A 24,813-nucleotide genomic window follows, 5' to 3' on the forward strand; every position below is an offset into this window, starting at 1 on the left:
TTTCGCGTCTTATGCGTAACAAAGAAGCGGCTGGACTTTCTCTCCCCGATTTACAACTATATAGTTTGGCAGCACGCATAAAAATTGCGGTAGATTGGTTAACGAAACAAGATCAAGTTACGGCTAGGGCTTGGGAATCTGCTCTAGTAGCTCCATTTCGCTTAGATGCTAGTCTTCACTGTCCAATGACGGCGCTCCCATCATCAATTTTTGTTCTCAAAACATATAGATATATTATTTTAGCTTGGCAAAAAGCTTGCACTCTTGTAAAATGCGCGCCCTATGTTTCTAAGTACTTATCTATTACAGGTAACCCAAATTTTGCCCCTGGATTGTCAGACAAAACTTTTAAAAATTGGTTTCTTAAAGGATTAGTATTTGTTACACAAATCCTAGACTCGGAGTATGTTCCATTAACTTTTACCGAGCTAATGCATCGGTTTGGACTTGAGAACAAAGATTTTTATGCATATTTGCAACTGAGACATTTCATATTTGAACTTAAGCAAAATTATGGATTGGATTGGTCTTCGGCAGAACTGCAAACTAGAATCAATAATTTTCAAAAGGGCTTCCATTCTATAGCTCCTTTCTATAATTTGTTTAACCAAGAATCATCGGTTGCTCAAAGAGAATATATAGCTGCGAAATGGAATAAATTTTTCCCTGAGATAAACCCCCAGGATATTGAGGACACTTTCAAAACAAGTGGAGAAGGCTGGGTGGTGACTACTTGGAGGGAGACACAGGTGAAATTATCTTTTATGACATACTTAACACCAGTTAGATTGGCGAATTGGTATAGGGTGAAGAATGTATGCCCTAAATGCTCATCCGTTAGGGCGGATTTAGTGCACTGTTTTTGGGCCTGCCCAAAGATTAATCAATTTTGGGCTAAAGTAGCTTATTGGATGCAGACCACACTGAAAATAGAGTATCAGCCACAGGCAACGGAAATATTTTTCTTGTTAAAATCGCAGACAATTCCACAGAATCGTAGATTAATTAATCTGATAATATTTTTGGGTCGTAATATGATATTAAAAGCGTGGAAAGCAAAAATTGCCCCTAATGTAAAGAAGCTTAAGAATGCGTTGACTGCGCATTTTTTACTTGAACAATGGAATCTTCGAGATTCCACAGAGAGAAAGTTAGAATTATTTTTTAACCATTGGAAAATATTTATTTTGTCATTCCCAGTGGAAACTCAAATCAGATTGATTAAACCTTTTAAGGATACAGAATACGTGCAATTACAAGTGTTGGCTGGTCATTTTCCCAGTGCATGGTGTAATAGTGGGGCAACGTGACGTGGTAAGGGCATGGATAGGACAAGGTCGGAGTGGAGGGTTGGACGTCAGAGTGTCTTATATGTGTCTCATTTATTTATTTATTTATTTATTTTATTTTTTATTTTATTTTTTTATTAAATTTTTTTTTTCTTTTTTATTATTTTTTTTTTTTTTTTTTTTTTTTTTTAGGTAGCGCTTTGGAAACATGGTTAGTGGTAGGTCTGGATAGATAAATAACAGTTAGACATATCTGTTATGGATATGGGTACAATTAATTTAATAAGAGTTTAGTTTTAATTTTTAGGGATTTAGCCACAAAAGGTATAATTGTGGTATAGGGTTAGTAACAGAAATGCCTTTAGTTTGTTTGATTTTGGTGACATGACGGTTTTTTGGAGTTAAATTAAATCGTAATAGAGATGTGGCATGATATTGCGACTGAGATTTTCATATTGTTTTGGAAAATGTAACCCATGTATCATGATGGTTTTTGTTTCATATATATGTTTGTGGTTACTACCAGAATGTATATGTTCGTGTCTTGTTGAATAATAATAAAAATATATTAAAAAAAAAAAAAAAAAACTGTGGTTGGTGAACTGGGAGCACGCTGCATTGGACTGTTTACTTCCAAGGGATTTGTGTGGATTTTCATGGCCCTAAAAGTAAAATTGCCAGGCAGAAAATAAGGATACCTGGATCACATATGGAAGAGGTGCAAAACCTGGCTTAACTGTTCACATAAACACTGGACACAGCATCTGAATCTGAGGAGGTATTTTACCAAGGGACCAGACAGTGGTGAGTAAATTTGTATATATATTTGATATACGGATGTCTGGGAGTGGTTCCCTTGTGAACTAAATTGTGGCGGTTGTTTAGGGAACACCGTCACATTTCAATATTTACAAACAGCCAAATTCATGCAGTGGCTTTTCAAAGACATATTCACAAGTTACCTCTAACAACAAAGACTCTTTCTATCTTTAGTTGAAAAACAGTGCACACACCTGAATCATTCCCCTGTTTGCAAGTTATAACGTTATTGAACTCTGCCTGACTACTCTGCCTGCTTAACCCCTAAAGTACTGGATTGCCTCACTGTTAAACTCTGCCTGTCTGACTACTCTGCCTGCTTAACCCCTAAAGTACTGGATTGCCATAACGTTATTGAACTCTGCCTGCTTAACCCCTAAAGTACTGGATTGTCATAACGTTATTGAACTCTGCCTGTCTGACTACTCTGCCTGCTTAACCCCTAAAGTACTGGATTGCCTCACTGTTGAACTCTGCCTGTCTGACTACTCTGCCTGCTTAACCCCTAAAGTACTGGATTGCCTCACTGTTGAACTCTGCCTGTCTGATTACTCTGCTTGCTTAACCCCTAAAGTACTGGATTGCCTCAATGTTGATGAACTCTGCCTGTCTGACTACTCTGCTTGCTTAACCCCTAAAGTACTGGATTGCCTCACTGTTGATGAACTCTGCCTGTCTGACTACTCTGCTTGCTTAACCTCTAAAGTACTGGATTGCCTCACTGTTGAACTCTGCCTGTCTGACTACTCTGCTTGCTTAACCCCTAAAGTACTGGATTGCCTCACTGTTGATGAACTCTGCCTGTCTGACTACTCTGCTTGCTTAACCCATAAAGAACTGGATTGCCTCACTGTTAATCAACTCTGCCTGTCTGACTACTCTGCTTGCTTAACCCCTAAAATCTGGATTGCCATTCAGTTGCTTAACATTGCCTGTCTGACCACTCTGCCTCTTTATTCCTTGAACCTTTGGACTGCCTTACTGTTGCCGAACTCTGCCTGCCTGACCATTCTAATGGTTTACCCTTAAAACTGTCTTACCACTGCTTTCTCTACCTGTTGCTGTCAAAGGCTATCCTGTTTGTCTCCAGTCCTTCAAGTGGTTTACCCTTGAGTTGCCTAACCACTGATTCCCTACCTGTTGCCGCCAAAGACCACCCTGCCTATTGTGACTACCGCTTACCTCATTTTGTGAACTTTCTCTGCTCTGGGATATTCCCTATCATTCCTGCTTGACGCCGGGATAAGAAAACTACTTGCCAAGTTTGGTCTGATAGTGGAATATCCCACGAGCATTACAGGTTTAGCTTTCAACAAAGAATACCAAGAGAAAAAAGCTAATTTGATAATAAAAGTAAATTGGAAAGGTGTTTAAAATTGCATGCCCTATCTGAATCATGAACGTTTATTTTTGACTAGGCTGTTCCTTTAAGTAGTTTCCAGTATTTTGAAGAAAACCTTGCTTACAGAATTTGATTTTTTTTTGCCCTCCCTATGGAATGTGGAGTAAGCACACATTTTACGCAAATACAGGAGAGCTAAACACTAAATACATTTCATGCACCTCCCTCTAAATGTGGATGCTGACATTTTGGAACCTAGGTTACACTAAAGGTATTTGAAAGAGAGCACTGTAATGCAGTGAAACCTAGATTTCAATATGGCGGAACCCATGATTAGAGGGGAGGCAGGAATTACCTCAATACTATGCTTATAAAATGTATTTAATATTTACTGTCTCTTGAAACATGTCACTATAAATAGGTTTCTTTGTTCCAACAAGGGACGGACTATTAATTCAGGCTTGCCGGAAACAGAAGTTAAGTCTTAAGACCGCTGTTCCTTAACTGGTCCGCTGCTCCTTAACCCCTTGTTCGTGGCAATTCTGCAGGAGCCGGCATTGCACAAGCAGTTCACCAGAACTGCTTGTGCAATATTAAATGCCGACAGCGTATGCTGTCAGCATTCAGCGATGTCTTTCGGACATGATCCGCTGAGCGGATCATGTCAGACAGACCGTTAATAAATCTTCCCCTAAGGGATTAACAAGTACTAATTACAATCAGAAATACCTGCGTGATTCTGTTTTCCTCTTTGTGTCACTACTATTCTGGTTCCATTTCCAGTCCCTTGGTACCCACCATACAAATCTACATGACAGCAGTAAGTTCCTGAGTCGTTCTCTGTCAGATTGAAGATGGTGATTTGGTTGCGAAGTAAAGTCACTCTCTGTCTGTAACACACTTCACTGTGAATAGGACTGCGATTACTGCATCCCAAAGACCAGATCACAGAGTAATGTTGAGATTCAGCCTTAAAGGTGCAGTTGATGGTCACTGACTTTCCAGCTTCAACTTCTATTAATGCAGGTTGTTCCACCAACACATTGTTATGACCTTTACCATCTTTGTAGGAAAGAAAATGAAAATCAACAATGAACATCATGATTAATACAAAATCTTTTAAATTTGTTAAAACTGTTGTAATCAACAAAATTGTATCATTCACATTGATTTTTATTTTGCCTGAAAAGTAAAAGCTTTTTAATTTTATATTGAAACTAATACATTTGTATATGTTGTATATTTATGCTTATTAGGTGATAGGCCCTTCCTACTAATGCTTATTGGCTTATAGGTATTTCCTACTGTTGTTCATAGGCTGAAAGGTATTTCCAAATGCTGATTGGCAATTCCTAGTAATGCTCATTGGTTGATAGGTACCTCCTACTAATGTTCATTGGCAGATAGGTATTTTCTACCAATGCTCACTGGCTGATGGGCTGTTCCTACCAAAACTCTGTGACTGATATGCACCTTCTACTAATGCTCATTGGATGATACGCATTAAGCACCTCCTACTAATGCTCATTGGTTGGAAGGCACCTCATATTGATGCTTATTGGCTAATCAAAACAATGAGCATGGTACCTGTCAGCTAATGAAGACAGCTTATGAAGATGAATGCATAACTAATACTTCTGTATTAGGTACAAAGTTTGGATTTCCTTTTTATAGACTAAAATCAGCATGTTTAAATAATGATCCTTCATATAGTTTTGAGTACAATCTCTCTTTAAAGGGACAGTCAATTCCAAAAAACTTTCATGATTCAGATAGGGCATGTAATTTTAAACACAACTTTCTAATTTACTTTTATCACCAATTTTGCTTTGTTCTCTTGGTATTCTTAGTTGAAAGCTAAACCTAGGAGGTTCATATGGTAATTTCTTAGACCTTGAAGGCCGCCTCTAATCTAAATGCATTTTGATAGTTTTTCAACACTAGAGGGCATTAGTTCATGTGTTTCATATAGATAACATTGAGTTAATGCACGTTAATTTACCATGAAGTCAGCTCTGATTGGCTAAAATGCAAGTCTGTCAAAAGAACTGAAATAAGGGGGCAGTCTGCCGAGGCTTAGATACAAGGTAATCACAGAGGTAAAACGTGTATAATTATAACTGTGTTGGTTATGCAAAACTGGGGAATTGGTAATAAAGGGATTATCTATCTTTTAAAACAACAAAAATTCTGATGTTGACTGTCCCTTAAAGTAATTCAATAAACTAAATAAAACATTAAAAGCAAAAATAAAAAAATAATTACAATAGAAAGTCCTTTTTGTTTTGTTTTTCATATAAAACAATACAAAATAAAAACTAGTCTCAATATTAAATATAAAAAGCAAAACGTATTTTAAAATACACAGTACAAAATAGTGATGTGCTTTTATAGAAGACCATGTTAAAATGACTTTGGAATCCCACAGTGAGCACACGATACGTGCTTATTTCCTGTCAGTTTCTCAGAAATGCTGTGGTAACATGGTATCTGTAGTTTATCAGTTTGTTATAGGTTTTAATACCTGTGTTAGCCATGCAATATAGGCATATGCACTTTATATTTAATTACTGCATTATGTGTAGTGGAGTTTCTGACATTCTTTTTTCACACCATAAGATAAATGACCTATTGACTAGCAAGTAGAGTGATTTACTGAAGCAGGCTGTCTATGACTAATTGTTTGTTCTGACATATATAATGCCCTGTGTTATTTAACTTGGAAATAAAAATTAAAGTTAATTGCACCTGAATATTATTAATATTTATATTTTTAAATAAAGGTTGACATTTTCTTCTTTTAATAAGTAATGTGTGCCATATTGTCTATATCAAGAAAGCAGATTTGTAGCTGTGATATGAAAGGAGAATTTTACCTTTAATAATCCGTTAAGACTGTCCCCCAAGCAGGTACAGCAGAATACAGTGCAGCCAATTACAAGGCTACTCTGCGTGCGAATATAATTTAATCTGTACGCTCCTGATTTTGTAAGTTTGTCCGGTTTCACAAAGTAGACAGGACCAACCTTCAGGGAAAGAACCTCCAACATCAAGAGGCCAGCGATCCCATACTCCAGGGCCTTCACAATCACAGACCCTCCATGGTTAGATCCCACACTACAGGGCCCCCAGAGGAAAAAGCTATCTTTTCACAGGGCAGGCCACCCGCCCTGCTCACTATTAACAGCTTAGTTACTGCTAGCGCAGCTGTCAGCATTTCAGCTAGCTCCTGATCTTCTGCTGCCCACCCCAACTCCCACCCACTAGCGCATCTGTCAGTGCTGCAGTTGCTCTTGCTAATCTTTGAACAGGGGAGGGGCTGTAGGCACTTCCTGTGTTTGTGGTTGCCTGCCTGCTACCGCCCACTCCCTTAGTCACAACCGCTAGAGTAACCCATTTGTTACCGCTACACTAGCTTGTTGGTGACTGTGAGCAGATGCAGCACATCAGACGCTCCCCATTACCCCCTTATGTGGCTCGATTCAGGTCTTATTGCTAAAATGCTCAGTGCACCCATGCAGGACACGCGTGTACACTCTTAACAACAGTGGATTGTTCTACTATTGGTTAGGGATTTGTTGTTTACATGACGTTAACACTTTGCTTTTTGCTGTGTGTGAGAACATTTATTTATTAACCCTAAGGGGCATATTTATCAATCTCCGTATGGAGCTTGGTGCCCAGAAGTTATTAAGCAGTGGTCTAAAGACCGCTGCTCCATATCTTGTCCGCCTGCTCTGAGGCCACGGACAGAAATCAACCAGATCGAATACGATCGGGTTGATTGACACCCCCTGCTAGCGGCCGATTGGCCTGTGAATCTGCAGGGGGCGGCATTGCACCAGCAGTTCACAAGATACGCTGTTGGCATTTATCGATGTGCAGCGGACATGATACGCTACTTTGTATCATGTCCGCTTGCACATTGATAAATTTGCCCCTATCAATCAAAACAATCCTTTTAGAGGTATCTGCAAATGTTACAATTTAATTATGACTATAAAAAACATTATTATAAACAAAGTAGCCGGGTAGCCACACATAATCAGGAGTGCGCAGAATAGAACATAATGACTTGAACGGTAGCCTTGAAGTAAGCTCAGGAGTGTGCACGTCTTGAACACTATGAGGTCCATTTATCAAGCTCCGTATCTAAAGACCGCTGCTCCATAACCCTGTCCGCCTGCTCTCAGCAGGCGGACAGGAATCACCACAATTAAACCCGATCAAGTACGATCGGGTTGATTGACACCTCCCTGCTGGCGGCCCATTGGCCGCGAGTCTGCAGGGGTCGGCGTTGCACCAGCAGCTCTTGTGAGCTGCTGGTGCAATGCTAAATACGGAGAGCATATTGCTCTCCGCATTCAGCGAGGTCTTGCGGACCTGATCCGCACTGTCGGATCAGGTCCGCAAGACCGTTGTTAAATAGGCCTCTATAAGGCAACAGTGTTTGCAACAATGTTTGTAACAATATACATATAGGGCCAGATTACAAGTGGAGTGTTATTTTGTGCTCCCGCTGGTGCATTATTGGCACTTGGTTTTTGTTATTTTGTGTGTCCATGTGCGCAATTATTACAAATTGAAAGTAAACCGCATAATCGTGGTTAAAGATAGACTTTGTCTAGTTGCGATTGTGTTTATTCAAAAACCTAACACACAACAGGTTGCGCAAACTCGGTCGCAATTTGCTGGCTGTTTTTTTCTTTTCACTTTACATCTCATATTTTTGCGTCCTTGTAACTTATTAATGCAATTTTGTTTTTAAATATCAGTGTTAATATGAGAGTAACTGTACTGTTACATGTATTTTAATGTAACTTTTTATACTCACAAAACAGTTAACCAGAGTTTTTAAGATGCGTAAATGTTTTTAGCATAAATTGAGATTGGGCTCTCGCAATCGCATTTAATTTCAACTTGTAAAAATTGGAAAAATGCCCAATTGTGCGGATGAAAATGAAAGCGCGCCTCTTATAATCTGGCCCATAGTGCTTAGGACCTGTGAACACTCATGAGAGTACCTCAGTATGCTCTCATTGAAAATAGCTATGTACTAAGAAAGGATACCAAGAGAATGAGGAATTGGAAATTGGAAAGTTATTTTACTGTCTTAAACTTGAAAGTTTTATTTTGAATCCCATGTCCCTTTAAGTTGAAACTCAAGTCTGGGACTTTATAAACTTAGTACATAACAATGTCATGAAGGCAGATGTAAAGAAACATGAAACCCAACGTTTTTCTTTCATGGATATTTTCATCTTTTTGCGGGTGTCGGAAATAACGTTGTTATTACAAGTTGAAAGTAAACTCGAAAGCGTGAGCGCAATCTCGATTTACACTTGTTGGGTTAGAGCAACTCTGGTTAACTATTACGCACAAAACACATAAAAAATACACCTATCAATACAGTTACACTCATATTAACATTGTCTGATAAAAAATATTAAATACAAATATTGCATTAAAAAGTTATAAGGGCTCAAAGATATGAGGTTACAGGTTTCACAAAGAAGAAGAAAAAAGGCTGCACACAGCTTTAGCATAGAGATACATAAATATACATGTCTAAATATGTATATGTGTATATATATATATATATATATATACACATGAGATATAAAAAGTCTACACACCCCTGTTAAAATGTCAGGTTTCTGTGATGTAAAAAAAATGAGACAAAGATAAATCATTTCAGAAATGTTTCCACCTTTAATGTGACCTATAAACTGTACAACTCAATTGAAAAACAAACTGAAATCTTTTAGGTGGAGGGAAGTAAAAATAAAAAAATAAAATAATATGGTTGCATAAGTGTGCACACTTATAACTGGGCATGTAGGTGTGTTCAGAATTAAGCAATCACATTCAAAATCATTTTAAATAGGAGTCAGCATACACCAGCCATCATTTAAAGTGCATCTGATTAACCCCAAATAAAGTTCAGCTGCTCTAGTTGGTCTTTCCTGAAATTTTCTTAGTTGCATCCTACAGCAAAAGCCATGGTCCACAGAGAGCTTCCAAAGCATCAGAGGGATCTCATTGTTAAAAGGTATCAGTCAGGAGAAGGGTACAAAATAATTTCCAAGGCATTAGATGTACCATGGAACACAGTGAAGACAGTCATCATCAAGTGGAGAAAATATGGCGCAACAATGACATTAACAAGAACTGGACGTCCCTCCAAAATTGATGAAAAGACGAGAAGAAAACTGGTCTGGGAGGCTGCCAAGAGGCCTACAGCAACATTAAAGGAGCTGCAGGAATATCTGGCAAGTACTGGATGTGTGGTACATGTGACAACAATCGCCCGTATTCTTCATATGTCTGGGCTATGGGGTAGAGTGGCAAGACGAAAGCCTTTTCTTACGAAGAAAAACATCCAAGCCAGGCTACATTTTGCAAAAACACATCTGAAGTCTCCCAAAAGCATATCGCAAAAGGTGTTCTGGTCTGATGAAACCAAGGTTGAACTTTTTGGCCATAATTCCAAAAGATATGTTTGGCGCAAAAACAACACTGCACATCACCAAAAGAACACCATACCCACAGTGAAGCATGGTGGTGTCAGCATCATGCTTCGGGGCTGTTTTCCTTCAGCTGGAACTGGGGCCTTAGTTAAGGTAGAGGGAATAATGAACAGTTCCAAATACCAGACAATATTGGCACAAAACCTTCAGGCTTCTGCTAGAAAGCTGAACATGAAGAGGAACTTCATCTTTCTGCATGACAACGACCCAAAGCATACATCCAAATCAACAAAGGAATGGCTTCACCAGAAGAAAATTAAAGTTTTGAAATGACCCAGCCAGAGCCCAGACCTGAATCCGATTGAAAATCTGTGAGGTGATCTGAAGAGGGCTGTGCACAGGAAATGCCCTCGCAATCTGACAGATTTATAGTGTTTTTGCAAAGAAGAGTGGGCAATGCTGTAATAAAATCAAAAGGTGCTTCAACAAAGTATTAGTTTAAGGGTGTGCACACTTATGCAACCATATTATTTTATTTTTATATTTTTTCTTCCCTCTACTTAAAATATTTTAGTTTGTTTTTCAATTGAGTTGTACAGTTTATAGGTCACATTAAAGGTGGAAAAAGTTCTGAAATGATTTATCCTTGTCTCATTTTTTTACATCACAGAAACCTGACATTTTAATAGGGGTGTGTAGACTTTTTATATCCACTGTATATATAAAACACGGAAGGGAACTGCATTCTCAGACCGGACTGGGTACACATCCCATGACCCTGCAACATGCACAGCCCTGGGTGCACAATAGCAGTCTCAGGAAGCTGAACTGTCCCCAGAGTCACAGGCAGTTAACCCCAGACAGGTCTGGGTGCAAGGCCAATAGGGAAAATTACAAAACAAATTAATACAACACACAGAGAAAGTCCAGCACTCACTTACAAGCTCTCAGCTAAGATTAAAAGCAAAAAGGGAAGGGTTAGTTACTGCATCAAGGTCAAGGTCTCTTCCAAAACCTGGGACCCTAAAACAGCCACACAATGCAAGCTCTCAATCCAACAAACTGGGAACAAGTGAAGGGCTGAGCATGTTGCAGGGTCATGGGATGTGTACCCAGTCCGGTCTGAGGCCTCTAGTTATCAATGTCTGTTGGACCTGATCCGACAGTGCGGATCAGGTCCGAAAGACATCGCTGAATATGGTGAGCAATACGCTCGCCGTATTCAGCATTGCACCAGCAGCTCACAAGAGCTGCTGGTGCAACGCCGCCCCCTGCAGTCTCGCGGCCAATGGGCCGCCAGCAGGGAGCTGTCAATCAACCCGATCGTACTCGATCGGGTTGAATTGCGGCGATGTCTGTCCGCCTGCTCAGAGCAGGCGGACAGGTAATGGAGCAGCGGTCTTTGTGACTGCTGCTTCATAACTGCTGTTTCTGGCGAGCCTGCAGGCTCGCCAGAAACACGGGGCATCAAGCTCCATTCGGAGTTTGATACATATGCCCCTGAGAGTGCAGTCCCCTTCCGTGTTTTGTATATGTCTAGGGTGATTATAGAAGCCTGTGCACCCTTCACTTGTTCCCAGTTTGTTGGATTGAGAGCTTGCATTGTGTGGCTGTTTTAGGGTCCCAGGTATTGGAAAGGACCTTGACGTGGTACCTGAGCTTGTCCCATTTGGCCAGATAAGGTAACTAACTCTTCCATTTTTGCTTTTAATCTTAGCTGAGAGCCTGTAAGTGAGTGCTGGACTTTCTCTGTGTGCTGTATATATATATATTAGGGCTGCAACTAACGATTATTTTGATAATCGATTAATAGGCCGATTATTTTTTCGATTAATCGACTAATCGGATAAAAAGAGAATTAATAATAGTTTTCTATGTTTTAAATAAAATCCACATAATGAGTGTTACAAATATAAACTTCAGACTAAAACTTTACATTAACACAACTGTTTCTTCCATTTTTAAGCAGCAGAACACAGTTTTATAATTAAACAAAACCAAACCACAAACTGTTTGAAAAGAGGTAGAACTAGAAAGAGTTAGACTATCACTGTTAATAACATTCTGTTATTCACTCTTTCAGAAACTTTGCATTGAAATGCAAACATCTCAACATGTCCACATGCTTCTTGCTAAGGCTGGTTCTCTGTTTGCAGCTATATTTCCTGCAGCAGAGAAAAGGCTGTTGAGGTGTATAAGTAGGGTTTTGCCAATTTCACCAAAGTGGGATATTTATCTTTGTTAGCTCTTCACCAATGCTAAGTGTTTTCTACCTTGGCAAGGGGCCTCTCAATAAAGTAACCCTTGACTTCATTCTAACATAAAAATATCTTGAATATCTATATGCAATCGTAAATAACCAGCTATAAGGTTAGGGGAAATATCTAGTCCGCTCTAAAAATAACGAATATATACTTATAAAGGTTGTATCTGGTACATATTATCACAATTTATTAAAAATATATAAAAAAATAAAAAACAAAATCAGAAGTGCTAAGGACTGTATATCAACAATAGGACAAAGCCCTACACATTTATTTATACAATACATATAATCAGCAATAGCAAGCAATACGCTAATATAACAGATAATAGTGCACATCAATTTAAATAACTCCCATCAATCTAGGGGCAAGGTGTAAATAACAAGCTTGGCACTATATCATGCAAAGCATAGTTCCAAATCACCTGATTTAATATAAACAAACCAAATGATGACTATTATAGCTGGGTTGCACATAAGCCAGGGGTAGTTGTAAACTTATACTGTCCTGAAAAAGTGAAAAGTAAAATGTCTGTAGACGTCCTTTTGGCTAAGGACATAACCATAAAACACAATACCATATGCAGGAGCTCAGTGGAGTGAAGCAGCTGGTGTTGTGCACAGACCAAATAATTGCAAACCGATTAATCGATTATGAGATTTGTTGACAACTATTTTCATAATCGATTAATATTGATTATGATGATTAGTTGTTGCAGCTCTAATATATATATACAGGGCTCAAAATTTCAAGCTCTAAACTACTAGCCAAGACAAAATGTTGCTCGCCAATTTTGATCCACCCACTACCCCACCCACACCCATTAATCCCATCTCTCTTTGCATATGTTTAGCCAATGTGAAACATTGTATTCTTTGTATTCTGCAGTAAAAAAAATATATTGTTTCATACCACAAATTAAATAATGCTACATAAGTATAAATTAACAAAAAGAAGTACTTAGCAACATCAACTAGGGTTCTATGGAACACAACAGCTGTACAGAAAAACAAAAATGTATGCTTACCTGATAAATGTATTTATTTCGGGATATGGAGAGTCCACAACGTCATCAATTACTAGTGGGAATATCACTCCTGGCCAGCAGGAGGAGGCAAAGAGCACCACAGCAAAGCTGTTAAGTATCACTCCCCTTCCCACAATCCCCAGTCATTCGAAAGAAGGAAAATGGAAAAAAGGAATAACACAAAGGTGCAGCGGTGCCTGAGGTTTAGTAAAAAAAATAACTGTCTGAGGGGTCGTTGACTCTCCATATCCGGAAAAAAAGAAATTTATCAGGTAAGCATAAATTTTGTTTTCTTTCCTAAGATATGGAGAGTCCACAACGTCATCAATTATTAGTAGGAACCAATACCCAGGACCCATCTTACGTGTTTTATATGATCAGTTAAGTTTTTGGAATAAATTAAGATATCATCGAGATATATTACAACGCATACATCCATTAGATCTTTAAAGATATCGTTAATAAAAAATTGAAATGTGGAGGGTGCATTTGTTAAACCAAAAGGCATTACATTGTACTGAAAGAGGCCATAGCGGGTTCTGAATGCTGTTTTCCATTCGTCACCACTCCTCATTCGAATCAGATTATATGCCCCCTTTAAGTCTAACTTAGTAAAAATGGTTGCATCTGTTAATCTTTCAAGTAGTTCCGGAATCAGAGGGAGCGGATATCTGTTTTTAATTGTGATGGAATTTAGACCCCTATAATCAATAATTGGATGTAAGGTACCATCTTTGTTGGTAACAAAAAATATCCCAGCTGCTGCGGGGGAGGTAGATGTTGAAATAAAACCCTTTCTGAGATTCTCATCAAGGTACTCTCTGAGATGTTTCAGTTCTTTCTGGGATAAGGGGAAGATATGCCCAAATGGGATAGTAGACCCAGGTTTGGTATCAATGGGGCAATCATAAGGTCTATGCGGAGGCAGATTTTCTGCTTCCTTAAGATCGAATACATCTGAAAACTCTGAATATTCTAATGGTACTTGAGGCTGTAATTTTTTAATTTCAACATAAGGGAAACAAGTTGTAGAACAATAAGATGAAGTAAATGTAACTGTGTTAGCAGACCAATTTATTTTAGGATTGTGTTTTTTTAACCAAGGGAATCCTAGTATTAAGGGGTGTAATGAGCTTGGAATAATATAAAAAGTTATATATTCCCTATGACCATTAGTGGTAGTTACAAGTAATGGAATTGTGTGATGTGTGATTGGGCCCTTTAAGTAAGTAGACCCATCAATAACCTTCACGTAAACAGGGATTTGCTTTAGCACACTAGGGCCTAGATTTGGAGTTTGGCGGTAAAAGGGCTGTTAACGCTCCGCAGGCTTTTTTCTGGCCGCACCATAAAATTAACTCTGGTATCGAGAGTTCAAACAAATGCTGCGTTAGGCTCCAAAAAAGGAGCGTAGAGCATTTTTACCGCAAATGCAACTCTCGATACCAGAGTTGCTTACGGACGCGGCCGGCCTCAAAAACGTGCTCGTGCACGATTCTCCCATAGGAAACAATGGGACTGTTTGAGCTGAAAAAAAACCTAACACCTGCAAAAAAGCAGCGTTCAGCTCCTAACGCAGCCCCATTGTTTCCTATGGGGAAACACTTCCTACGTCTGCACCTAACACCCTAACATGAACCCCGAGTCTAAACACCCCTAACCTTACACTTATTAACCCCTAATCTGCCGCCCCCGCTATCGCTGACCCCTGCATATTTTTTTTAACCCCTAATCTGCCGCTCCGTAAACCGCCGCAACCTACGTTATCCCTATGTACCCCTAATCTGCTGCCCTAACATCGCCGACCCCTATATTATATTTATTAACCCCTAATCTGCCCCCCTCAACGTCGCCGACACCTGCCTACACTTATTAACCCCTAATCTGCCGAGCGGACCTGAGCGCTACTATAATAAAGTTATTAACCCCTAATCCGCCTCACTAACCCTATCATAAATAGTATTAACCCCCTAATCTGCCCTCCCTAACATCGCCGACACCTAACTTCAATTATTAACCCCTAATCTGCCGAGCGGACCTCACCGCTATTCTAATAAATGTATTAACCCCTAAAGCTAAGTCTAACCCTAACACCCCCCTAACTTAAATATAATTTACATCTAACGAAATAAATTAACTCTTATTAAATAAATTATTCCTATTTAAAGCTAAATACTTACCTGTAAAATAAATCCTAATATAGCTACAATATAAATTATAATTATATTATAGCTATTTTAGGATTAATATTTATTTTACAGGCAACTTGGTATTTATTTTAACTAGGTACAATAGCTATTAAATAGTTAAGAACTATTTAATAGCTAAAATAGTTAAAATAATAACAAATTTACCTGTAAAATAAATCCTAACCTAAGATATAATTAAACCTAACACTACCCTATCAATAAAATAATTAAATAAACTACCTACAATTACCTACAATTAACCTAACACTACACTATCAATAAATTAATTAAACACAATTGCTACAAATAAATACAATTAAATAAACTAGCTAAAGTACAAAAAATAAAAAAGAACTAAGTTACAAAAAATAAAAAAATATTTACAAACATAAGAAAAATATTACAACAATTTTAAACTAATTACACCTACTCTAAGCCCCCTAATAAAATAACAAAGCCCCCCAAAATAAAAAATTCCCTACCCTATTCTAAATTAAAAAAGTTACAAGCTCTTTTACCTTACCCCTAATCTAACCCAAACCCCCCTTAAATAAACCTAACACTAAGCCCCTGAAGATCTTCCTACCTTGTCTTCACCATCCAGGTATCACCAATCCGTCCTGGCTCCAACATCTTCATCCAACCCAAGCGGGGGTTGGCGATCCATAATCCGGTGCTGAAGAGGTCCAGAAGAGGCTCCAAAGTCTTCCTCCTATCCGGCAAGAAGAGGACATCCGGACCGGCAAACATCTTCTCCAAGCGGCATCTTCGATCTTCTTCCATCCGGAGCGAAGCGGCAGGATCCTGAAGACCTCCAGCGCGGAACATCCATCTGGACCGACGACTGAACGACGAATGACTGTTCCTTTAAGGGACGTCATCCAAGATGGCGTCCCTCGAATTCCAATTGGCTGATAGGATTCTATCAGCCAATCGGAATTAAGGTTAATTAAGGTTAATTGTAGGTAATTGTAGGTATTTTATTTAATTAATTTATTGATAGGGTAGTGTTAGGTTTAATTATATCTTAGGTTAGGATTTATTTTACAGGTAAATTTGTTATTATTTTAACTATTTTAGCTATTAAATAGTTCTTAACTATTTAATAGCTATTGTACCTAGTTAAAATAAATACCAAGTTGCCTGTAAAATAAATATTAATCCTAAAATAGCTATAATATAATTATAATTTATATTGTAGCTATATTAGGATTTATTTTACAGGTAAGTATTTAGCTTTAAATAGGAATAATTTATTTAATAAGAGTTAATTTATTTCGTTAGATGTAAATTATATTTAAGTTAGGGGGGTGTTAGTGTTAGGGTTAGACTTAGCTTTAGGGGTTAATACATTTATTAGAATAGCGGTGAGGTCCGCTTGGCAGATTAGGGGTTAATAATTGAAGTTAGGTGTCGCCGATGTTAGGGAGGGCAGATTAGGGGGTTAATACTATTTATGATAGGGTTAGTGAGGCGGGTTAGGGGTTAATAACTTTATTATAGTAGCGCTCAGGTCCGCTCGGCAGATTAGGGGTTAATAAGTGTAGGCAGGTGTCGGCGACGTTGAGGGGGGCAGATTAGGGGTTAATAAATATAATATAGGGGTCGGCGGTGTTAGGGGTAGCAGATTAGGGGTACATAGGGATAACGTAGGTGGCGGCGCTTTGCGGTCGGAAGATTAGGGGTTAATTATTTTAAGTAGCTGGCGGCGACGTTGTGGGGGGCAAGTTAGGGGTTAATAAATATAATACAGGGGTCGGCGGTGTTAGGGGTAGCAGATTAGGGGTACATAGGGATAACGTAGGTGGCGGCGCTTTGCGGTCGGAAGATTAGGGGTTAATTATTTTAAGTAGCTGGCGGCGACGTTGTGGGGGGCAAGTTAGGGGTTAATAAATATAATATAGGGGTCGGCGGTGTTAGGGGCAGCAGATTAGGGGTACATAAGTATAACGTAGGTGGCGGTCGGCAGATTAGGGGTTAAAAATTTTAATAGAGTGGCGGCGATGTGGGGGGAGCTCGGTTTAGGGGTACATAGGTAGTTTATGGGTGTTAGTGTACTTTAGGGTACAGTAGTTAAGAGCTTTATGAACCGGCGTTAGCCAGAAAGCTCTTAACTCCTGCTATTTTCAGGCGGCTGGAATATTGTCGTTAGAGCTCTAACGCTCACTTCAGAAACGACTCTAAATACCAGCGTTAGAAAGATCCCATTGAAAATATAGGCTACGCAAATGGCGTAGGGGGATCTGCGGTATGGAAAAGTCGCGGCTGAAAAGTGAGCGTTAGACCCTTTAATCACTGACTCCAAATACCAGCGGGCGGCCAAAACCAGCGTTAGGAGCCTCTAACGCTGGTTTTCACGGCTACCGCCGAACTCCAAATCTAGGCCTCGGTATTTTATTTTTATTTACAAGGGTTTTGTCAATGAAACTCCCATAATCACCAGAGTCGATCAGTGCCTCACTCATGAGATGATGTTGGTTCCACTGTAAAGACAATGCAAGAGTTAGGTGCGTTTCGTGGTTAGTATTGATATTAGGGTTTACAATAAAAATCTTACCCCTTTTCTGTCTGTTCAGGATTGGACAAGAAGAGACGTTGTGGTCCTTATTACCACAATACATACAAAGGTTAGATATCCTTCTTCTTTGCTTCTCTTCTTGGGACAAAGGACCTCTGATAGTCCCTATCTCAATGGGAACTGGAGTTGTGGAAGTTTTCTCACCTTGGAAAGTTGTGTATTTCTTTTGGTAGGTCTCTGGGTGTTGTTTTTCAGCCCTCCTTTCTCTGTATCGTCTGTCCATGGCAATGCTTATTTTTATGAGGGACTCCAGTGTCTCAGGGGGTTCTATTCGAGAAATCTCATCCTTGAGATGTTCAGATAGACCTAATCTGAATTGGTTTTTTAAGCTGACAGGATTCCATTGGGAATCTGTGGCCCATAGCTGGAAGTCTGCCACGTAGTCCTCAACCGCTCTTTTTCCTTGCTTCAAGGTTCTCAGCTTATTTTCAGTGGTTAACTGAGTATTACTATCCTCATACAATACTGCCATTGCCTTAAAAAAATTATTGATAGAATCCAAAATAGGGTCATCTGTTTCATAGAATCTGTCAGCCCATGATCTTGGATCACCAGTAAGATAAGAAATGGTAGTACATACCTTAATTCTATCTGAATAGTATGTTTTGGGCTTCATAGAAAATAAAAGCATACATGCATTCCTGAATTCACGAAATCATGTACGTTCCCCAGAGAAGACCCGTGGTGGGTTTACCAGAGGTTCAGGATGTTCAGCCTCTTTCCTTGAAAATAAATCATTCATTAAACGCTCTAGTGTGTGATTTTCATTTTGCACTTCGGTTAACCCCTGTGCCAAAATCTCAACTTTCTGATTTAATGAGGCAATCTCATTTGCCATTAATGCAAGATCCATGATTCTTTTATATAATGACAATAATATCAAGAGAAAGAGTTTTAACATTTTTAAGGCTTGATTATTCTGTTAAATGCTTAATCTAATAATCAGTTCTCTTGTGGATAACCTTATTAACTAATATAAAGTTCCATTAAATGCAACAAAAGTTAATTGTGAAATTGTGGCTATCCCTTTAATACCTTATGCATATGTAGTTAATGCAAAAGATTATACCGAAAGGAATAGCAATTGTTGCTAGAAATAAGTTTCAAATCAAAACACTTTACTAAATGGCAATAAATAAAGTGTTAATCTTAAATAACCTGAAGTGGTTCTTTAGGTATTTTGAGCTTTGTTTAATTTTGAAAACTAGATAGGTTTGGAGCAGTTAGAATGAGTGTATCATTATTTATTAGAGGTACAAGCGTCTTTGCAGCACAGTCGTTAGTTTAAAGTTAGCAGAACAACGTGAGGAAGCAGACCAGTTTATACTTGAATACAATATAATGACAGGGTTAAGCAGATTGAAAAGCATCAGAGCGTAGGTGTCGATATGTTTGCTTATCTAGAATGTCAGTATGCACATACAAGTAGGTTAGTTTGAGTAAGCAAAGTTCAATATCCACATTTCCAGATTGAGGCTATAAAGCATAGATTATACTTGCGTAACAGGGAGTTTGAACTGAACTGAGGTCCGGTTACTGCTCAGTGTCCACAGCGGAGCTGCATTGTGTGAGGAGCGGTGTTGACGTCTAACTCGGAGAGTAGCTCAGACCGCGAACAGAGTGAGAAGGCTGCAGGCGATGATAAATGACGTCAGAGAGGGTAACCTTTGACAGGCTAGGAAAACTGTGTTGCGGTTTGTGCTGCAAGAGGACTCCCACTTAATCCTTCTTAGAGGGTTCCAAAAGACAAATAGGAACAGGAGCAACAAGGTTGAATTTTAAGAGAATAACTTCTAGATTGAAGTTTAGGATAGCAAATGAATTTTAATAATCAAGCAATGTACAGGTGTTCTGATCACACCTTTATAGGGAAGTGAAGAGTGGGCAGGGCTAATGTTTAAAGATACAGTGTATGTGACTAAAGGAATGACATCTTCACTAGGTCTGCAGACCAGATCCTGTGAGCCATGTAGGAGCTATTAGAATTACCAATGCTCTCTCCTGTTTGATACGAGTAATGACTCGTGGAAGGAGAGCAAACGGATGCTAGACTAAAATTCCAAGGTACTGCCAGAGCACCTATCAGGGTGGCCTGTGGATCTCTTGACCTTTAATCATACAGAGAAAGCTTGGCGTTTTGCCGAGATGCCATCATATCTAACTCCAGTACCCCTCATTTAGGGGTCAACCTGGAGAAAACCTCTGGAAGGAGAGTCCACTCCACGGGAAGAACAGTCTGTCTGCTCAGGAAATCCGTTTCCCAGTTATCCACTCCTGGAATGTGGATGGCAGATAGACAACAATTGTGAAGTTCCGCCCAATGGACAATTCAAGCAAACTTCTTCATGGCTAAAGAACTCCAAGTTCCTCCCTGGTGGCTGATGTAAGCCACTGAAGTGAATTGTCCGACTGGAACCTGATAAACCAGGCTATGGACAACTGAGGCCAAGCCATCAGAGCATTGTAAATTGCTCTCAACTCCAAGATGATTATAGGAAGAGCAGACTCCTCCCGAGCCCATAGTCCTTGCACCTTAAACGAGTCCGTGGTCACAATCACCCATGAAAGTCTTCGGAAAGGAAGTGCCCTGAGACAGATGCTTCTGGGAAAACCACCACAGAAGAGAGTCTCTCGTCGACTGATCTAGAGCTATCCTCTGAGACAGATCCGAATGGTCCCCGTTCCATTGTCTGAGCATGCATAAATGCAGAGCTCTCATATGGAATTGAGCAAAGGGAATGATGTCCATAAAAGCGACCATCAGACTAATTACCGCCATACTTTGAGCCACTGATGTCCAAACAGTAAACTGAAGAGAGAGGCAAGAGGAAGGAATTTGGGATTTTCTGACCTGTCAGAGAAATTTCATGGATAGGGAATCTATTAAGTTTTCTATGAAAACTACCCTTGTAGCTGGAACAAGGGAACTTGTTTCCAGATTAACTCCCCATCCATGGGAATGTAGAAGAGACAACAAGATCTCTGAATGAGAGTTAGCTTGTTGAAAGAATGGCGCCTGAACCAATATGTCGTCCAGGTAGGTCGACACTGCACTTCCCCAAGACCTGATCAATGCCAAGAGAGCCCCCAGCACCATTGAGAAAATTCTGGGAGCTGTGGCAAGGCCAAACAGAAGAGCCACAAACTGAAAGTTTTTGTCTAGAAAGGCAAATCTCAGGAACTTGAGAAATCCCTGCTGACCCTCTTGGAACCAAGCAAAAATGGAACTAATGGTTTCCATATTGAAGGACGGAATTCAGAGAAACTTGATAAGACACTTTTAAGTCTAGAAAGTATCAATAAATTCCCTCTTATTTGGGAACCACAAACAGAACTGAGCAGAATCCAGGCCTCGTTCCCATACTGGAACTGGACTATCACTCCCAGGGAAAAAACATCCTGAACGCAGATCAAGAAGATTTAATTCTACATTGTAACCCTGAGATACAATGTCCACAGCCCAAGGCTCTAGAACATCTAGAATTCATGCTTAATCAAACAGAAGAAGTCTATTCCTCACTTGATCCGATCCCGGACCAGGGGCAGATCCTTCCTGCTGACTCAGCTGTAGATTTCTTTGATTGCTTCACCTTGTCCCAAAAATTATTGGGCTACCAAGAAAACTCTGACTTCCTTTAGGTCTACTCTACTTGTCCAGTGGAAGAAAAGACCCTTCCATCTGCTAGACCAGAACCAAAAAATGTTTTACCCTTGTAAGCGCCAAAAAACCTTGGATTTAGATGTAAAATTAAACAGGAGAAGCTCAGTACCGGCAGCTGGATTCAAACCAACAACTCTTGAGTTGCAAAGCCACAAAGCTAACCGCTAGGCTACACTGGTCTGCTTTGACCAAAATTTTAGCCACAACGCCCAGTGGGCTAGGACAGTGAAGCCGTCCTGACTTCCAGTCCAATAACTTGTATATTAGCAACAAAAATAAAGGAATTGGCTATATAAAGAGCCTTAATCCTATCTAGTATCTCCTACAAAGGAGTCTTTACTAAAATTGATTCAGACAAGGCGTTGCACCAATAAGATGTCGCACTTGCTACTGTGGCAATACAAACTGCAGGTTGCCATTAAAGACCTAGGTGAACAAACGTCTTCTTCAGATAAGCCTCCAGCTTTAAAACCATGGGATCCTTAAAGGAACTCTCTATAGTTTTCTTAGCCACAGAAGAAAAAAATCCCTATCTACCTTAGGCACCATGAATGTAAATGGAGACAGTAACAATAAGCATCTTGTTAAATACAGGAGACAGGGAGAACATATCCTGAATTCTCCCATTCCTGGAAAAAATCTCCAACACACAGACTGGAACAGGAAAATCATAGAATTTATTATGATTTACAGGGTTGACAATGACAAGAGCATCAGAGTTGTCCAAAGTAGCCAATACCTCCTTTAACAGTACACAAAAGTGTTCAAGCTGAAACCTGAAGTCTACTACTTTAGCATCATATAAAGGATTTACACTGTCAGAATCGCCCTTTTCTGAGTGCTGACACCACAAAGCAAATAATCCACTCCCTTGTTATCTCCCGACTTGACTACTGCAATAACCTACTTGCTGGCCTTCCTCTTTCCCGCCTCTCCCCCCTTCAATTCATCCTAAATGCCTCCGCCAGGCTGATCCACCTTTCCCGTTTATCTGCATCTGCTGCACCTTTCTGCGAGTCCCTTCATTGGCTCCCCATTCACAGCAGAATTAAATTCAAAATTCTCACCCTGACATACAAAGCTCTCACCAACGCCGCTCCCCTCTACCTATACTCTCTAATACACAAGTATACTCCAGCCCGTCCACTAAGATCCAACAATGACCTGCTCCTTGCATCCGCAACTATCACCTCTTCTCATGCTAGAATGCAGGACTTCTGTCATACAGCACCTACCCTCTGGAACACTCTCCCTCGTGCTGTCAGGCTTTGCCCTAATCTGTCTTCCTTTAAATGTTTCCTGAAGACTTTTCTGTTCAGGGAAGCCTACCACCCAACTCAATAATAAATTAACTTCACTTACCTAACATTTCCCTCATCTAACTCTATATTAACATCTTTCCAAATCTTGCAGTCCTCACCTCCTGTTTCTCAACCTCCTACCCTTCTAGATTGTAAATTCCCACGGGAATAGGGCCATCAATCCCTCCTGTATGTGTTTGTAAATTTTGTCCTGTCTTTTACAAGTCTTGTATTGTTTTATTTAAATGAATTGTATCTATGGACAGCGCTGCGGAATATGTTGGCGCTTCATAAATAAAGTATAATAATAATAATAAATAATCTGAGATTACACACTCAGAAGCCCACAAGGTAACCTCTCATCAGGGTTATTAAGGAGGGCAACCTGCGAAGCAGCAGATAAAACACACACCTTACTATCTGAAAAGTATATAAACTTCCTCTTGCGTTTCCCCAATACAGGAAAAGTAGATAACACCACAGATACCACAGAAGATATATGTGCAGCAAATCTACAGGCAAATCTATGCCCTCCAGGAGGCTGAGAGGAACCGCAGGGCACTGCATGTGACGCCACTGAGGCTTAGGACGTATGAACAAAACTGCGGCATTGCCTGAGCAGTATCATCCTAAGAGACAATGAGCTCAATGGGCAACAATCTATCTTAAAATTCATGCAGCACAGAATTGCATAAATAAAACAATTTGTACATCAGGGCATAACAGGAATACAAAAAGACACAGAAACATCCATGTCTATATCCACATAAAATGACAAAAAAAGTGAAATATTCAAAATATGTAATTATTTGTTACTGTCACTTTATTTAACATATCAAAGAATACAGTACTGTCACTTGAATAGAAGAAAAACCCTGAGATAGATAAGTGCTTCATTGTCCCTAACTGGCTAGCCCAAACATTTTTTAAACACCTCTAATTTCAAATAATAAACAAAGAAACAGCAGAACGCTCCCCTACCAATCGAGTGAAACACAAGGTGTCGGCGGCAGAGAGAACGCCGCTCCGCTTAGAGAAAAAAACAGAAGCGGGTCACGTGGCTAGTCTAAGAGAAACTGCGTAGTGACAATACAAATGCGCGTTTCATCAGGAAAGTGACCGTAATCTGCAAAAACACTAACCACTTTAGGTCTGTTTTTCTTAACGGAGAGCACAACTGCATTGCTGCCAGCCTTACATACGTTCTTTACAACTGAAAAGGCAGAGTCAATAGCTATTGCTATTGCAGACAATAGCTATAATGAACTTGACAACAAACTGATTAATTATAAGCCCAAGCAGCATTAAAAAACAGAAACAGTGCCTAAAACAAGCAGCCTGCTTAGTTAGACAAACATACATTTCTGAATGCCCAAAATGTAGTAAAAAGGGGATATACTTCAATTCATCATAAAATAAATAACCCCTTGTGTCTAAGTCACAAACATGCCTGCTACCTGCCATATCCTGTATAAAGATTATATATGTCCCATAAAGTTGCAGCTCATTTACTTTTATATACTTAAGTGCCCATCTCCATCCCTAGAAGACAAAAAGGCACTTACCTGCCATCTGGCCGTCCATCTTACAAGGTGTGACAGGACACATACTCCTATCAGAGACCTGTAGAAAAAAGAAAGAACAGAGTATACCTGACTTTCTATACTAGGGCACCAACATGTTAGGAAAACGCAGCAAGCCCCATCTAACAAGTTCCTAACTGCTTTAAAGTCACCACTACCCTAATGTAGAGATTAACGTGGACTACGGCTAGACCCAAAAAATCTTGCTTGTCCAATTTTCCAGAACTTCACCTCCTCCATTGACGAAGGCAAAGAGAATGACTGGGGATTGTGGGAAGGGGATACTTAAC

The 24,813-nt window shown here is 39.6% G+C and overlaps 1 protein-coding gene across 1 annotated transcript in view; it reads right to left on the minus strand.

Annotated features, from left to right (window-relative positions):
• The window catches only part of LOC128636587 (uncharacterized), a 60,067-nt gene extending 55,515 nt beyond the window's left edge, over window positions 1-4,552 (minus strand). The window contains exon 1 of the mRNA XM_053689581.1: window positions 4,180-4,552. Within this exon, the coding sequence (XP_053545556.1) occupies window positions 4,180-4,552 (373 nt within the window). The remainder of the gene's footprint in view (window positions 1-4,179) is intronic.
• Window positions 4,553-24,813: the final 20,261 nt, after the last annotated feature.

Source organism: Bombina bombina, chromosome 7 (assembly GCF_027579735.1).
Source record: "Bombina bombina isolate aBomBom1 chromosome 7, aBomBom1.pri, whole genome shotgun sequence".
Lineage (NCBI taxonomy): Eukaryota > Metazoa > Chordata > Amphibia > Anura > Bombinatoridae > Bombina > Bombina bombina.